General features: G+C 42.9%; 1 protein-coding gene across 1 annotated transcript in view; it reads left to right on the top strand.

Moving 5' to 3' along the window:
- Nucleotides 1-18,351, top strand: part of LOC133108848 (oxysterol-binding protein-related protein 10-like) — a 57,593-nt gene that overhangs the window by 4,751 nt on the left and 34,491 nt on the right. The window contains exons 2-4 of the mRNA XM_061218514.1: nt 2,140-2,315; nt 5,656-5,735; nt 10,564-10,770. Of these exons, the coding sequence (XP_061074498.1) occupies nt 2,140-2,315; nt 5,656-5,735; nt 10,564-10,770 (463 nt within the window). The remainder of the gene's footprint in view (nt 1-2,139; nt 2,316-5,655; nt 5,736-10,563; nt 10,771-18,351) is intronic.

Below are 18,351 nucleotides of genomic sequence, written 5' to 3'. Positions count from 1 at the left end.
TATTCAGGAGAATAGATGGGTTTCTTAAAGGTCATTTTCTTTTTGAAAACAATGTCACCTTTAGAATAACCTGTTCTACTCCTAGTGTAATTTTGCAGATATGGAATGATATGAGCTTTCCAGAAAAAAAATGTAACACAAGATATGCAAACAACTACATTTGATTATCAGGTATTTGAATTATCTCAAGGGCAGAAGGCACTCCTCTTTCTGGGATTGGTATCACTGAAGACTTCGAATGACCTTACAACTCTTAGTTGCAGTATGTGTAGCTGGAGTTTAAACCTTAGGGTTCAACCCCCAGACCACAGAACTGCATTACGACTGGAACAGCTAATCCTTATTTCACAGATTTGGATAGCTGTTCCATGTGTAATGCAGTGTTTTAAACTGAAGCTAAGCATGCTGTAATTGACCATGCTTGCTTGAAATTACTCCATGGCATGAGTTGTTTCTAGTCTTTCTATTAAATGTAGAGGCTAGGGGATTGAGTGGTCATTTGGTGACTGATAAGTAGGTAAATATAATTTGTTAAGGGACTGTATTAACCTGTTACACAACATAAATGCTATGGTTTCATCAATTACCTTTTTAGTAGTGTATAGTGATTCATGGAAAATAACAGGCAGTGGCCTATGACACATCATTTAGGACCCAGCTTCACAAGTAGTGTTCGGCAGGTAGAAACCTAAGAAACAGATGCAGCAAAATGGTGATTTCTGTCATTTAAAAAAACTTTCCTCGCATGTGCATTAGCATGAAGGTTATAATAAACTGCTTTAAATCTTTTTTAGACTTTAAGAGCACCAAGGTTGATGTAGAAGACCCATAAGGGTTTGTGTGTGTACATGTGTATGTATGGGTACAGTGTATGTTTGCACTGCTGTGTGTTTTGGCTGTTTGCTGTTCTGATGTGTGTGTGCATCCTGTCATCGTGCAGAGCTGGCACCTTGTGGTTGTATGGACACCTGCACTGGGCTGTTCAGGATACAAGTGTGTGTGTGCAGCCACAGGCCTGGTTAGACCTGCCACTCCCGTGAAAGAGATGCCACTTGGCAGGGGAGAGGTTGGGATTACTGTATTCCACTTTAGATACAGCTCATTATATAAACTGTAATTCACCATTACAGTGTCATTATGAAGAGATGACCCATGAGTCAAATGGATCACGAGTCAATAGGTTTCTGTAAATGCATTACAGTGTTTTCAGTGGAGTGGTCATGCAATGCTTTGACTGTAGGCATGTTTTAATGTTGTAAAGTGTTTAAAGTGCACTGACATCCACCTCGTTCATTGAGGTGGATGTCATTAATATCACTGCCACACTGATAGGAGGGGCAGCCGGTCACAGGAATATCACAAGTGTGTCAGAATTGTTCTGTATTCACAAACACACACACACTTGAGCAGGTGCACATGTGAGCACACCCATGCACATACTTGAACAGGTGTGTATACACACACATACACACACACGCACGCACGCACGCAGCTTACTGTTGGTCTGTGTGGAAGAATTGACCAGCTGTGACTGCTCTCTTCAGAGTCAGCTCTGTCTTTAAATAGAAGAGATTAATTCTGTTTAACAGAAATGCTGCTCCTGGTCAAAATGTGACGTCCCTTACCACACACATACAATGATATACTGTCCCTCCCCCCTGAGTTCCTGCTCTGCAGTGTCTGTGGAGGATTTAGTCGTGTAAACAGAAAGGTTTGGGTTTAATTCCCAGCTGCTCAATATGGCTCTTAACGTGTGCAGCGGCAGTAAAGAATATGAATGTAAAATGGCGTGACTTAATTACAAGCCATGTGGTTGCACTAGAGGTAATTGGATAATAATGTAATAAACATGCAGATCTGTGCTCCACTGATGCAGAAAGTTACTCAGTGTAAAAACGCGATGGCTGTCGTGGATGACAGCATGCTTGCCACACTGTAGCGGAGGTTGTGGCAGGGAGTGTTGATGATGATGAAAAAATTTAAAAAACAAATATTCAAAATGAAAACATACCTGCTCTGAATGTGTGACAGTGACTGACATAGCACTGATCGGCAGCCCAGTTAGATGAGCTTTTAGGGAGTCCTTGTTGGCTGAAGAACTGACTGTCCCTTTCTCTCTCCCTCTCTTCCTCGCTGCAGGTATTTTGTTCTGGACCCAGAAGTGGGGCAGCTGCAGTACTTTGTCAATGAGACATGCAGGGGTCAGAAGCCGCGGGGGTCTCTGCCCCTGATTGGGGCGTCGGTTGCCCAGTGCGACGAGGCACCCCACATGTTCACCGTTTACTCAGCCAATGGAGAGCTCTACAAGCTGCGAGGTAGAAGCTGTTCTGTTCTTCACACACAGACCCCACTCAACTGTGTCCCCACCTGCCTTCGCTGCTCCTCCCTACCCCGAACTGGCCTCCTGGACCAGACCTACCCCCCCAAACCCAATCTGCTTTACATGTTCTCCACTTTATACATATTGAAATTCAGTTTTCTTCTCCTCTGCTGCTCTCTTCTGCCCCACAGTGATAGTGGTAGGTTACAGTAGGAACATTTGGGTCTAGACGGCATGACATGAAACCAGTTGCAAACAGACAGGCGTCAATCCCTGAGGACTGTACAGGAATACTTCTTCTAAATCTGGAGAAGATGTTGGAAGTCATATATTGAAAAGCTTAATTCAGTAGCCTTACACAGCTAACTATTATAGAACATTCCCAGAAAATTGGAAACATTAGGGTAAATGTTCCAAGAACATACACCGATGAGCCAAAACATTATGAGGACAGCCTAGTATGCTGTTGTTCCTCTACGTACCGCCAAAACAGTTCAGACTTGGAGGCATGGACTCATGCAAGCCCATTGAAGGACCCCCTGTGGTATCTGGCACCATGGATCGGACTTGTTTATCCAGCACATCCCACAGATGCTTGATCGGATTGAGATCTGGGGAATTTGGAGGCCAGGGAAACACCTTGGACTCCTCCTTGATGTTTATCAGGGGTTGTTGCTAATGGCTCTTACACACAACATGCCTAGAATGTTTTATTGTGACACTGACAGAGCTTGTTTGGAGTGTTCAGGGCATGTTTTATGTTAGCTGGAGAACCGATGAGCTAGTTGCTGTGGGAAGTTTCCATGCACTGTGCACTCCTTCTCTAAGAGATCTTCTAGAACTGGCCTCTGTAAACGTCTACACATAAGGCAGAGAGATAATCACATGTGAAACAATATTAAGACATTGCTGTCCTCATTTTAAGCTCTGGCCTGGTGGAGTTGTCATGGAAACTGTTCTCCATGCCTTTTTAGAAAAGTTCAAAGTTTAGCAATAGCTATCCAGTACGCCAGGCCTTGTGTGATATATTTTTACTGGTTTCATTCTCAGGGCATTTTCTCATTGATCATTTTATTTGATATTGGTGTCACAATGCTAGTGAACATTATTTCTCCTTGCTGGTGTCTTTGCTGTCCATCAGCAACTTGAACACTTTTCTCCAGCCATGACTGGTTCAGATCATGTCTGGTTCAGATCAGCAAGTATCAGGTTTGTACAAGTTGTTTAATGAGATTGCAGAAAGTTTTTTGTATTGTTTTTCTCCTGTTGATAATATCATATATTATCATATATATTTACCCCCACCCCCCTAATCTGTACTCACAGGCTCATCATAACAATTTCGGAGGTTGTGAGAAGATTAATGTAATCATTATACATTTTATTATGATCTAAATTACTAATATATCATGATGCTCTTATGAATAAGATGATTATTTTAGTATTTTCATTCTGAATGTGAACTGAATGTCAGTTAGTTGTGACACTGTATTAATTCCACACTGTACCACACTGTTTTACCATACTACATTACTGGGAAACCGTCAGATCAGTAGAACTTCTGTAATAACTCTTCACTATAATAAGGATGTCTAGCTACGTTATAAGAAGATAGAACCGTAAAGCATTTCCAAACTCATCATTTTGCAAACTGAGAAAAGGAGATAATTTGAGAAGCTTTATACTTCTTCTCTTATAAGGCTTCCCTTATATCTAAAAGTTTTATCTTTCATATGCATACTGTTGAATTCTGCAAAATTGTATGCATCTGAAATGTTATGCATTTTCATTGACTTACATAACTTTCTCCAGTCTTATCTTCAAACAAAAAGAACAAAGCAATCTCAATGGAGAAGGAAAAAAAAATCAGACAGAAGGCTTGCACTCTCTCACTCTCCACATGATGTTGTCTTCAGGGGTCACCTGTTGCTCTTGTCTGATTGCCTGTCTCAGGAGCTTTGATGCTTCTCAATTTCTACCTCCAGGGTCAGGTTTGACAGGTGAGGTGGATGTTGCCTCATATTGGAGGGGGGTTAGTTTTTACAGCCATTTTCTATTTTCTCACCTGTCACTGCCTTCCGCCTGCTGCCACCTCCAAAGCTCCTGTTCTCATGCTTTTCCTCTTTTTCCACATGGGTGGATATTGAGGAGCCCAGTTAACAAATGTGTAGCAACAGCCAGTTGGTATTGAATAAAATACCAGGGTGCATATACTGTATGCATTTGTATACATGCATTTACTGTACTGATACATGTAGAAATGTACTATTCAATATACTATATATTCTTAACATGAGCACTTATATCATCTTTGCCATGCATGACTTATCCCCAGTCTGCTTGGCTCAGCACAGCTGCCAGAGGCTAATAAGCACGTCTAGAATAACAAAATGAAGATAAAGTGAGTCACACTCTCCAGTTTTGTTTGCAGATAACGGTCCACCTCTGTAATCTTATTAGCTATTTTCACACACTGAACATTGCCATATGAACTGTTCCAGAAATCTAGCAGCTTCTCTTGTTCACACAACCAAGGATTATCTGGTGTTTTCCCAGGTTGATAACATGTACAAATGACAGGACCTGTCAGATAATTGTTGCCTGAACAAGCCCGGAGAGGTGCAATTTTGCTAACTATGGTTTCCTAGCTAATGTTTGCCAAGTAGCTTGCTACAAGACAAAATAATCATAACAGATTGCATCCTGCCATAGTGGAATGTGAGAATATTAGAAACTTGTTTATAACTATACGACACAGATGTGTGACAGTGATATTGTGTACTTACTTGCTAGGCTGTAATTTATTTTTGCAGCAGCTAGTCTGAAACACCAGATTGCTAGATGTCTTCGTGAAACAATATGAATTTTATTCATTTTGATTGGGTAATGTTATGGCTTTGTTCACACTAACTGAACATTTCCAGAAATGTTACGATAGGTCTTGAGTTGGCTAATTGCCAGAGCAACTTTTCCAGAATACTGACTCCAGCTCTTATTCACACATGACCTCTAGAGGGTAAAGTTCTGAAACATTGCCAGGTTCTCAAACATTGCCACAAGGCTACATGTGTGAAAAGGCCTATTGACTCTGAACGCTCACACAGTCCCAGCAACCCTGTAGGATTTCTCTGTGTTTTTGTGGTGGGGTCATATTCCAGCATGGCCACCTCGGTAATAACTGGATGCATCTGGGTTAGGCTTAGGGAAATGTATGTTTGGAGACTTCATACTGTAATGGTTCTGTTATGAGGATGACTTCCACGTTTATGGGATTATTATGGTGACTTCCCTTTGATAGTGTCATAACATCCTGTTGTGTGTTGGTTTCTTTGCAGCAGCGGACAGCAGGGAGCAGCAGTTCTGGATGAGCCAGCTGCAGGCCTGTGTTCGGCGTCACTCAGAGAGCAGTGCGAAGGTATACTGTTACCGTGACGACTGAGTCTTCCTGTTCGCTGCAATAACACTGAGACTCTCTCTTATCGCTCACCAAATACCTACACCTGGGGATAGGGGTGTGGTCCCCAGCTCTCCTTTACTGCTGTGAGGGGGAGGATGAAAGACCAAATCTTTTCAAAGTTGTGATCGTGAAATTCCAGAGTTAGTTGAAGTAAAAGTTGATGTAGGAAATCAGTATGCCTTTGCGTGCTTTTGGAAATGTGTAAGTCTCAGGGTCAATTTTATGCTTCTGATCTTTCATCAGATGGAGTGTGCTTTACAACAGCTGAAAGATTAAAAATAAATTGGTTGGGCAAACTTCATCCCAGACATTTGAGCTCAAATTTTTTTTTACTCTTTGCCCATTCCAACATTTTTGTGAAGTGGATCACCAGTGCTGCTTTGGAGGTTATCTTCAGTGATATGACTGTTGAGAAAGAGGAACCCAAACTCCAAAACAGATGGTGAACAGAATGTATTGGATACGTGCACTTGGGTGGCCAGGCCCTGGCAGAAGCCTGTAAGGAGTGGATTGGTTACAGAAGGCTGTCTAAGCTTGCCTGGGCTGGCTCAAACCACAGTCCCAAACCACTCTGGTCTGGTCCCTTCACTATGCTGATTCAGCTGCAGTTTAGCACATCAAGCGGAGAGGCTGGGAGGGGGGGGTTGGGGGGGGGGGGCCGGGGTGTTGTGTCACACAAGTCCCATGACCTGCTTCATTAATAAAGTAATTCATTGATGTAGGATAACCATGCATAGCGACTGTGAGATAAAGCTAATGGCTGGGAATGTGTCTGACACGCTTGTAGGTAGTGCAGGTGGGACCCCCTGGTATCTCTCTCTCTCTCTCTCCTTCTCTCTCTCTCACACACACACTTCTTTCCTCTCCACTCTCTCCCTTATCTCTTACTATGGGAGTGGTTGCATTGCATACTGTACTGAATCCCCTTTGTGCCGATTTGGTATGGTCAACATGTAGGAATGTTGTTTGAAGTAAAAACTGTGTGCCAGTAGGAACAACTCTATCTGGCCTCCATGGTCTCTGGTATGTGGTGCTGTAGTCTGTTTGACCCCAGGCAACTGACTATGCGTTCAGGCCCCAGTTTCTGATATGGATTGTTTGTGCTCTACTGTAGATAGTCCTCCTTACTGGACAATGTTTACACTATATTGGGGGTATCTGGTATCTTTTTTTAGGGTCTTTTTGTATTTGAGTTAGTATTTCCTTGGGGATTTCTATTCATGTTTCGTGCTTTCCCATCTTATTTGCATTCTCTTTGGCCTTTCTCATATCTCAGAAAGGGTCGTGTCCTTGGATGGTCTCTCATTGGGATGCTTTTGAAGATGAAGGCAGCTCACATCACTACTCCACTTAACTGTGTCATTGTCATTTGTGTCATTCGTGCCATTCACACGCAGCAAATTAAATCCAATACAGTTCACCTTTCAGTGCTGCAGTAAAATTTTGAACTCCAGCTGCAGCTATGGTGGACGTGTGTGGAGATGCACAGTGTTGTTCTTTTGAAGTATGAAGATGTCTGAATTGTACCTGTACGTAGTCCTGACCCCTTACAGTTGATGTTTTGGTGTGTGCTTAAGAGTGTGTTAATGTGTATTTCCTAAGGGCTCAGCCATGTGGGAGGCTACATTCCATTGGCTGGTCTCTTAAGCATGTGTGGGAATCTGAGTGGCAGCTATGTCATATCTCATAACACTGTATCTCTGATATTGTTTTAAACTCAGTTTTTGCTCTAGGGCTCTGAGCTGCCAGAACACAGGCTGTTAGAGAAAAGGGCACATCAAAGCCAGCCTTGCACCTTGCTGAGCCCTGTGAATGTTTTGAGTGATGTTGTGTGTTGAACCTGTCTAATATGTTTTTTGTTTCATAGGGTAGTGTTTTGTTGTCTTTTATCATACTTATCATCCAGTTTAAAATGTAGTTTTTCATGACTATGGAAACTAGTATCTATGCACTGTATATAGTGGCAATTTCAATTCTGCTAGTTTTATAGTGAGGAGTAGCCTACCCACTTTGGTGAGAGACACCAGTAGATGTCAGTTTGCATTTTAAGTTTTACAGTAGCCTACTTTACCATTAAGCAGAGAGTACTCGAGGGAGCTGCTGAGATATGGGACAGATGCATTACCACAGCGGTAGATACCTTTAATATTTACTTTGACGTGTGTAGAGGCCCCTGTGATGTCCAGCCGTCTCTTATGAACACATACTGCCGGTGTGTGCACTCAGGGGAGGGTCACCATCTGGGGACGTACCCAAAAATGTATGAGTAGACCAAATGTGCGGTGGCCTGCTATATGAAGAAAGAGCACAGACATATTGGATACCTCTCCTTCTGTTTGTCCACTTTCGGTTTTGTGATGCCTCATTTCGAATGGAGCTCATTGTCCCAGCTGTTTGTCTGTTAGAGCACAAGCAGAAGCTGTTTCCACACAGGACTGATATGGCTCTTTTCATTAAGAAGAAAGGAATTCACACAGGACCAGAAATTCCCTGATGTGGGCACAGCTTGGCACATGTTGGGTATCACTGCTGTTGCCTAGGAAACAAACTGTGTCCTCACAAAGATGTCCTTAGATTATCTGTGCGCGTGTGTGTGAGCCATCACGCATAACGGAAGGGTCGAAATGCGGAGGATATTCATTGTTCTTTTCCAAGATCTTTCATTCTGTGCACTCTGGCAAGTTTAGGCTCTCTTCCTGCCAAGCTAATCATTGGCTGACTGCTGCAGATCACCCTTCACCTCTGAGCTTCCTCTTATAAATCTGGCTGTTCATTTTGTTGAAAAGCAGTGGACTTACGACGAGGAGTTCACAGTTTCCATTCCCAGCAGGGAGGCTGTTTTCTATATTGTGCACTTGAACATCCTCATTACCCATCTGTACAAATGCTGGATAATATATGTTTTTTTAAGTGGCCAATATATATTGACAAAGTACATGGACCGTACACAGCCATGAACTCCCCCTATATAATGGCCTCAAGTGAATAATGTAATATTTACCATCATTTACTCACTCACACTGCTCAAATACTCCCATCCACTGAAAGAATCATGGATTTGCCCTGAAAACTGCTCAGTCACCCTGGTTTCATACCAGTACCCTGCTAATTTGATGTGGGAAATTGGATTTCATAGCTTGTTCTGTTGTGTGTGGGTGGCAGACTGAATGCAGACTGTTAATCTCGTTGTTTATTGGCAGTGCTAATCCTCTGGCTCTTTGCCTATATTCAGCCACTTTAATCTGGTGCCTGTCTATAAAGGCTGGAGTGTATTCATATGTTAGATAGTCTATCAACATAACTGAATGCTGTGACTATGAGCCAGGGCCCTGACAGTGTTATCTCCTAAAAAATTCACTGCCGCTATCTCCTTTGGATTTAATGTGCAGTTCCTCTCTAGTGTGTTCAATGCCATATATTTTAGACACAAACTATGTAGGCTCCGCTCTGTTCGACAGGGTATTAGACGTGCAAGGCGCGCCCTTATTTCCTCCCACATTTTCACTGGCAGATCATATTTGATGTGTCCTGGTCAAAGAAAGATTTAATAAGAAAAGAGGCTTCTCTGAAGTCTTATCTACAGCATCCGCACAGCAGACTGCAGCGGCGAGCAGTCACCCCCTCCCCTCCAGTCCTCCCGGTGTTTACTTACCATCAGCTGATATGGGATCCGACTGCTATTACCGGCAGCATATAACGCTGATGAAACTGCCCGGTGGTCAGATTGCCCTCAGCACCCATTTTCACCCAGGCCCGGTGATGGAGTGATGCAGGGATTTTCTTATCTAAAATCAGTGAGCTACTGGTTTCTTCTTATCACAGAGTCCGTGTCCTGTCTCCTGAAGCTCTATCTGAATTCATCTGGTGACGTTGTGTATGCTGTTGTACGACTGTTTAACATTCTGCGTGTGGCGTTATAGCTCTCTGAGCCGTAGTCCACTTAGGCAAAATTGGGTGCTGGCTAGTCGGCGAATCGGCCTTAAAGAGCCGACGGGAGCTTTTAGAGAGCGGTAGATGAAATTGTGATGCTTCAGGAGGCTGAACTGACCGCCGTCACCTTGAGCCGCAGTTCTGGATGTTATGCTGCAGCTCTCATGTTTCAGTCAGGGCTGTTAGATGGGCTGTTATCTAAGGACCTTTTTTCTCTCTTACACAATCCCTTTCCTCTCCTTTTATCTCGTGTATTAAGAATAATTGGATTTGAAATTAAATCACTGTAAGACTGTGAGTCTTTAATGGTGAAGTTGAAGTTCCAGTGTGAGGCATAAAGAAAGTATTAAATCACGTATACAGTTCAGGGTACAATGAAAAAATACCATAAGTCAGTGTGAAAGTTTGGTCATGCTGGCTAAACAAGTTATATCTGCAAATTAATTGAGAATATTGTACGTGGAGATTTGAAAGGAATTATTATTCTCTCTGGGGATTCCATTTTAGTTATTTCCCGACACCACTGAAAACTCTACTGAAGACCTTATTTTTAACGGGTAACAGTGTGAAATGCATTGCACATATGAACATAGATGACAGTAATGCCTGCTAGCCCAGTGCAGCTGCTCCGGCACTCTGCCCCTCCCGCCCATCCCTTCCCCCTCCCTCCCTGGTTCCATCACTTCCTGTAAGGCAGAAGATGCCCTTGTGCATGACGCCGGAACGCAGCGGAGGGGTGGCGGAACATTCCGGTCCCGCTCCCGGCAGGGAGAGAGAACGGGTCGACCGCTCCCCCTCCTCCTCCTCCTCCTCCTCCTCCTCCTCTCACTCCTGCTGCTGCTGCCGTCTCTTCCAGGGCTCCTCCTGCACCTCCTCTGTTCGGACCCGCAGCTTCTCCCTGCTCCCGCACCCCCCGCCCACCTCCTCCTCCCCCGGCTCCCAGAGACACTCAACCCACACCGGGGCGCCCGGCGCCATCGTCACCATCACCCACCACAAGTCCCCCGCCGCTGGCCGCCGGGCCAAGAACCAGTACCCCGGGAGGCTGCTGGAGGTCAGAGAGGTAGGGCTGCGCCTCCCAATTCTGCCCCTGTGGACCTTGCCGGCCACCTCTGGCTTTTCACTGTGGCTGAACTGTGTTTGTTGCCCTTAGCCGACTGTAACTTATCGCTGTCTCCTTCATTGTGTTTGTTCTGTTGTCTGCTGTAGCTTTTAGGTAATGTATGTGCTACGTTGTGTTTGTACTGTAGACAGATTTGAGCTTTTAGCCACGTTCAACTTTGTGTTGGCTCATTAAAAACTAAGGGCAGCTTTTAGCTAGGTCTACATTGTGATTCTGTAATGACCTGGCTTCAGCTTTGGAGCACTTATTGTATCATTCCAGATGACAGCAAATCTTTTCATGAAGTTACAATGATTATACTTTAATATTGCACTAAAATGACATGGTCAGTTTGTTGCCTGGAAACTACTGTAAGAATTTTTTCTCTGTTTTAGCTTAAAGCTTAAGGACCGATTGAATTACAAACTTTTTGCCACTAACATTGATTTGTAGGCAACAGTATTTAAAGTATTTTTGCATTAAAAATAGAAGACCACAAGCCATTCACCCAGGATATTTTTGTTGGTGTGTGGCTTTTCATTGATTTGTGCTTTGAAGTTTTTTTCCATTGTCCACATTTGCCATTCTGAATGCTTTTACCTGTGGACATGCATTTCATTTGTGAAAGTGTGGAAACTGAAAATTAGTTTGAGGTGTGAGACTGGGAGTGAAGACAGTTAAATATGAAACCAGCCAAACTCTTAGAATTGGCTGCTACTGCGTATCAAAATGCTGACGCGGGAAAAAATTGCAGCGTTTCCAAATATTCTGTGTGCATGTTCGATTGAATAATTAATCAGAATGGGTTATGCCAGAGAGTGTATTCAGGCAGAGTGAAAATCACTTGGTCCTCTCAGTGCAGTGAGTGAAAGGAGTAGGAGTCCTGGCTGTGGCCCATCACTGTTTGTCACTTCCTGTGACATCTGTAAAGGTCTCCTTCTCACCATACAAAGACTTTAACTTTATCTGTGAAATAAGAAGTCATTTTCGTTCATGAAACATAATTTGAGGATGCATCATATGGTGTGTTGATAGAAGATGTAAAATCATGGCTTTATCATGTATATGCAGCCTGTACAGCAGCCTGGCTTTGTAAGAGCTGCCATTTAAGTAAAGGCAAAGGGGTTAAAGCTGCTTTTCCAATGCTACTTTGAATGCCTTTAATGCAGAAATCCTGAAAAATGACACTTTCTGGCTGCCAGAGATAAGTACTGGTATTTTAAATGAGCATAAAGAATGCACACACACACACACACACACACACACAGACACAGACACACATGCACATCCAGGGTATCTTTCACAGTTTAGCGATATCTGGCAGCCCTTTAGAAATTGAGATCCGGCTGTATTTTTTTAATCATGGAAATGGCTCTATAACGGTCACTGACATTTTCTTGGCAGTTACTCAAAATATCATATTGAGCTATGCTTCAAAATGACTCATTATTTCATGTGTGAATATATGCAGTCATCGTTGTGTCTAGCAGAACCTGAGGGCATTCAGTCTGCTGACATGCGCTGCACTCGAGGTTGATTTGGCTTGTTAAGCCTCTCTTGTTCTTGTGCTGTGGAGTCTGACTTTGGGGCAGTGACTCATCTAAGAAAAAGTATGCTTCTTCAATTGAAGAAATCAGGGCTGCCAATATAAATATGAAGAAAATTAAGAATGTGATACGTTTGTCATAGTCTGACAGGCCTAGAGGAAACCCTTCCTCGAGTGCAGAAAGCTCATTAATATATATATATATATATATATATATATATATAATTTTTTTTCAGTGCACATTATACCTCCATACAAAAGATGGTTACCAAAAGACTGTCTCACTTTCTGCCGATAAACAGAGACCATCCTGCTGTGCTGAGGTGTAGTTTCAACCTATAGGACAAGGGTGTGAAGAGGGCAGGACTTTGGCCTGTAAAATCAGTGTGTGATATGGAGTGAAATTTGCCTGTAGACTCATGCTACCAAGCGGATCAATCACAGTTCTTACGGTCTGCGTCGCTACGCTGTAAGGAACGGCATAGGCTACGCGTCTACGCATAAGTATAAATCTGGCTTCAGTGTGAAAGATTGGGTGGAGCTTCAGCCTGTAAACTAGTGTGAGAGATTGGGTGGAGCTTCAGCCTGTAGGCTAGTGTGAGAGATTGGGTGGAGCTTCAGCCTGTAGACTAGTGTGAGAGATTGGGTGGAGCTTCAGCCTGTAAACTAGTGTGAGAGATTGGGTGGAGCTTCAGCCTGTAGACTAGTGTGAGAGATTGGGTGGAGCTTCAGCCTGTAAACTAGTGTGAGAGATTGGGTGGAGCTTCAGCCTGTAAACTAGTGTGAGAGATTGGGTGGAGCTTTGGCATGTTGGGTGAAGGTGTAAAAGGGGGTGGAGTTTCAGTGTTTAAAACAAGGATATGAGAGGGGATGGAGCTTTAGCCTGCAGATTAGGGTATAAGAGGGGATGGAGCTTTAGCCTGCAGATTGGGGTATAAGAGGGGATGGAGCTTTAGCCTGCAGATTAGGGTATAAGAGGGATGGAGCTTTAGCCTGTAGGACAAGGGTATGAAAGGTGGTGGGGCTTCAGCCTGTGGAACAAGAGGCAAGACGGGGCCAGTGCTTTGGCTTGAAGTGACAGGGCTATGAGAGCTGTGGCAGGCAGACCCAGGTTGTGAAAGGGGTGGGTATCCATTTTTCAGTTAAAGTTCCTGAGTCACTGTTTTACGAGAGAGTCTTTTTCCAAGAAACAAGGTCACCATCATTCAGGCATACATCCCTCTGTAATGGAGTGCATAGCTTGGAGAGAGAACAGGAAAGGGAGGGAGAGAGGGAAAGAGCAATAAGTGAGAGAAAATGAGAGAAAGAATAAGCAAGACCAAACTAGGGAATATGAGAGGGAGACGGTATGGCTTTTGCGTTGAGCTCCCTTTCATATATTATTTAAGCTGAGTCCGCAGCAGCATAAAACAGAAGAGGCAGAGGAGTAACATAATTCTTTGCACAACAGGGTCACACACCAGTGAAGCATGTTACACCTTCATAGGCCCACCAGTTCCCAACACTGGGAACTCCCATAATGTACCGCCAACCTGGAACAGTCCTGCAATGTGAGTGAGTACCTATGAGTGAAAATCAAATATATTATCGCTTCATTTATACAGTACTGTGCGTAACTATTTGGGCAGTGGTAGCATTTATGTTCTTTTGGCTCTGTACTCCCAGCACATTGGATTTGAAATGAAGCAATTAATATGTTTCTCTTTCTTCTTGATGATGTGACAATGTATTTTGTTGAGCATATTGTTTGGCGTATGTCTTGCACTGTTTTTATTTCTTGTTTCTCAGCCTCATAATGGCTTCCTTTACTATCATTGGCATGGCTCTGGTCTTCATGTTGACAAATGCCAATAGCAGACTCCGAAGACAATTAAAACCTTAGAATCAAGGCTAGATACTGAAAGCTTTCTTGTACCTGTACTATGACTAATCAGTACCTGACTAATCAGAAACAGCTGAGAAGCAAACTCTTACTTTTAGTTCCCTAAAATGAAGGGACTGTGTATAAAAGAAGAACATATCACCCAATATGACTGTAAATACCCTCAAATTAAAGTTGACAGAGTTGACTGCACTTTAACCTTGTATTTGTTCATTTCAAATCCATTGTGCTGGAGTACAGAGCCAAAAGAACAAAAAGCCTACCACTGTGCAAATACTTGTGGACTGCACTGTATAGTATATCCTTTTAATGAAAATACTTTGAAATACTTAGTCATATTTGAAGGCCTGTCCTATCTAATGGTTGCAACCTTCAGGAGGGTGCCTAGTGTTCTCTTAGCTGTGTGCTGCCAGCAACCACTTAATTTCACCATTTCAGTACTCCTCTCTCTCCCCTGCCAGTGAGCCAGTGCTTTCACTGTTTTCCTCTAATGCCACTTTCATAACAGAAATGCCACAACAGGTCACACCAGGCATGCCAGATCTAGATTTTGGAAGTCAGCATGGTTTAACTGCAGGGAATTAGAAAACTTCAACTTAAGAAATAATGAAAATGAATAATGCATCAGGTGCTGTAACTACATGAGAGTTGGGCACACACACTGCAGGAAGGCATCCCAATGAGTCTGATTGGCACCCAGACAGCAGTAGATGGTTTAGAGTAGCACAACAGGGTCATACGTAGCCTGGGAGGCAGGGGAGGGAGGGAGGGAGGACGAGAGAGACAGAAGAGGTAGAGAGAAGGACAGAAATGCTGTATATGTTTGAGAGAATAAGCCTGTAGTCTGCTGTGGCTGCTACTGTTGTGGCTTCACCCTATCTGATCAGTGAGGTTGAGTGATAAATGAATAGATTTTGTCACTGAAAGGGGGTAAATGTGTTTTCCTGTCCCTTAATGACTCGTTGCTCGCCCTGGATATTTTGCACTTGGTCTCAAAAATATAAATTCTCCTTTCTGAAGTGTTTTGTTTTTTAAATGTTTTCTCACAAGAGATGTTATTTTCCAGCATTCATTAGCCAGTGTGTTGATTTTATGGCGCCCATGTTATGCCCACACTTTTACTGGTGCAACCAGGGGAAAGCACCAAGCCCAAGACCGTTATTTACCCTGAACACTGTAGTGTAGATTACTAATATTCACCCTGAACAGAGAGGTGTACATTACTGATATTCAACCTAAACACAGGAGTGTACATTACTGATATTCACCCTGAACACAGGAGTGTACATTACTAATATTCACCCTGAACACGGGAGTGTACATTACTGATATTCACCCTGAACACAGGAGTGTACATTACTGATATTCACCCTGAACACAGGAGTGTACAATACTGATATTCACCTTGAACACAGGAGTGTACATTACTGATATTCACCCTGAACACAGGAGTGTACATTACTGATATTCAGCCCTATAGATGCTTAAGGATGCTTCTATTAGATGCCATTTTACAACGCTGGCAATATTAATCAGGTGGTGTCTTTCCAAAAGTGCTGTGCCCAACACATGGAATTTTAATCTATAGCCCAGATTGCTGGTCTGTCGGTATGAGGAGGTAATCTACATTGAATAGAGTAATTTCACACTTGTCTGTTGCCTGAGAAACTAGATAAATTTAAGCTGTGGTCTGTAATATCCAGGGCAGAAGGGAGAAAGGGCAGATTGACACAGGTTCCAAACATCTTTGAAAAGTATTCATTTACAGTAGGTGGAGGTAGGGATAGGGGAAAAGGTGGTTAACAGGAGATTTGATCAATCCCTTTTAGCAGAAGTGTCTTGTTTTCTCAAAATTCCCAGACACTCCCCTTGTGGTGGCCCATGGGACTGCGCTGCTTCTCCGGATCTGTGTCACTTGTCAGCTGAGTCACAAAGCTCAGCCATTAAGTTTCTCATGCTCTGAAAGTCTTTTCTTTCCAAACTTTATTTTATATGTGAAACTTATTTTGACAATTGCCAGAAGTTTAAATATACACACGGCTCTGTTCGTGTTTGGAATACATCTGTCTTGCGTCACAGAAGGTGTGTCAGAGAAGGGCCCAGGCCCACAGATGCTGAAATATTGCTGTGTACAGTCTGTGTCAGTGTGCTGGTTTGTTGTCACTGCACAGTCTGTGTCACTCTGCTGGTTTATTATCACTCTGTACAGTCTGTGTCAATGCACTGTTTTATTATCACTCTGTACAGTCTGTATCAGTGTGCTGGTTTATTATCACTTTATTATCTTTTATTGAATGTGACCCATTTTCTAATGGGTTTTTAAGGGTCTGTGTGTCATTATGGCTAGCCTCCCCTCCATGAGAGAATGCATAAGTTGGTTAGCTATGTCTTTGCCCTCAACAGCTGGTTGTGTCAAAAGGTAGTCTTGCGTTTTTCGGATCCCAGTGTAGCCACAATAAGATCCGCACAGTCGTTGGGCCCTTGAGCAAGGCAACTGTGCATTGCTCTGGATAAGAGCGTCTGCCAAATGCCAATAATGTAATGTAATTAGTCATGTAGTGCGATTGTCTCTCACACAGGAGAAAAAGCTTCAAGGCTGTTCCTATTTTTCTTGTTGTTTCACTCACTAAAAAAATTATACAATAACGAATTATAGTCCAGAGGGTTTCGGGAAAGGCAGTCTTAACTCAAATAGGTCAATTGGAGAAACTCTCAGTTTAGAGGGTAGAATAGAGTTCGCTTTGGCAGTAACATCAAGCAAAACATTGCCGCCTGTTGAGGGCAAAAAACCACATTGAGCGTAAGTCATGCTGTACTCGGTCTGTGCATGACTGCTGTAGATCTTTTTAGATGCTGGAAATGCAAGGAGATCAGAGTCTTTGCAAATGCCTTGAACTGAAAATAGGGAGTATAAAAAGGTGTGAATTGAAATGGTGTACATCCTGGATGACCTGGAATGCTCTGAGGTCGTAGGAATCTTCAGACCCTGATGTTTTCTCCACCTCCGCGGTGACTACTTTTCCCAAGAAGCTTTTATCGAATGTTGCATCTGTCCCAGAGGGGGGAGAGAGAAAGAGAGAAAGACAGAGAGACGGCTTTACTGGCGTGAAAGGCCTTTTCCGCTCAAATCTGACATTCTGAAAATTAAACCATTTAATTCCACTTCATTTCGTGACAGCTCAGTTTTGAGGGTGCAGTTTGTAGAGAAGTGTGAAAAGGATATCGAGAGAGGATGCTACCATCACTGGCTGTGCACTGATTCTCAGGATGACCCGCTTGTAGTCTTTCTTTAGCGGAATGACATTCTGTATTAGTTTTATAACTTTACTCAGGGGAAGCATGTCGCTGGCTCTGTACAATATGGAGGTGTCTGGCTATTCATTACATCCTAATTCTTAATGGTCTGATTTAGTGAATGTGTCTTTTCCTCTGCTCCTGAGCAGTTTGAACCCATAAAAGCATTTGATTGCTTGAGCTTGTGCACCAATTTGACCCTTGATTGATCCAAAGCTAAAGCTACATTAAGCTAAATTAGCACCAATGCTTTTACTTTGGTCCAGCTGGGAATTCTTTGGCTGTCCTTCCTTTGCTCCTCTTAATGGGGTTAGAGTTATAATCTTCACCAGTGGCATTAGCACTGTAGTGTTATAAATGTGATTTCTAAGGTTTGCTCATTGCGATGGAGGCTGCTGTGCCCATAATGTAATTTGGGTGTGTGAAAGAGCAGGAACTCACTGCTCGCTTCAGTGATCACTAGATTTGATTGTGGGTGAATGATTTTTGTGTTAATATAATGAGTGCTTGGACAAGGTGTCGGTTAAGGAATGTTTGTATGTCTTGTGTGATTATGGATATAACATAAACACCATTTGGTTCTGTGAGCGGTTAAGTGGATATCACTTTGTTGGGGGAGTGATTATTTGAATGAATATTTTTATTGCATAGTGTCGGTTGGTGAGTACAGTATGTAGGGTAATATCTGGAATAATGTCCATGATTGTGTATAAAGTTTGTTTGGTGATTGAGTGATGTGTGAGTTTGATGTGAGTGTGTGTGTTTAATTTGAGTGTGTGAGAGTGCAAGTTTAATTTGAGTGATTGTGTGAGTTCAATGT

This window comes from Conger conger, chromosome 1, assembly GCF_963514075.1.
Source record: "Conger conger chromosome 1, fConCon1.1, whole genome shotgun sequence".
In the NCBI taxonomy this organism is placed as follows: domain Eukaryota; kingdom Metazoa; phylum Chordata; class Actinopteri; order Anguilliformes; family Congridae; genus Conger; species Conger conger.
Note: the sequence above shows the minus strand (reverse complement) of the source record. Positions and strands in the feature narration are given on the sequence as shown.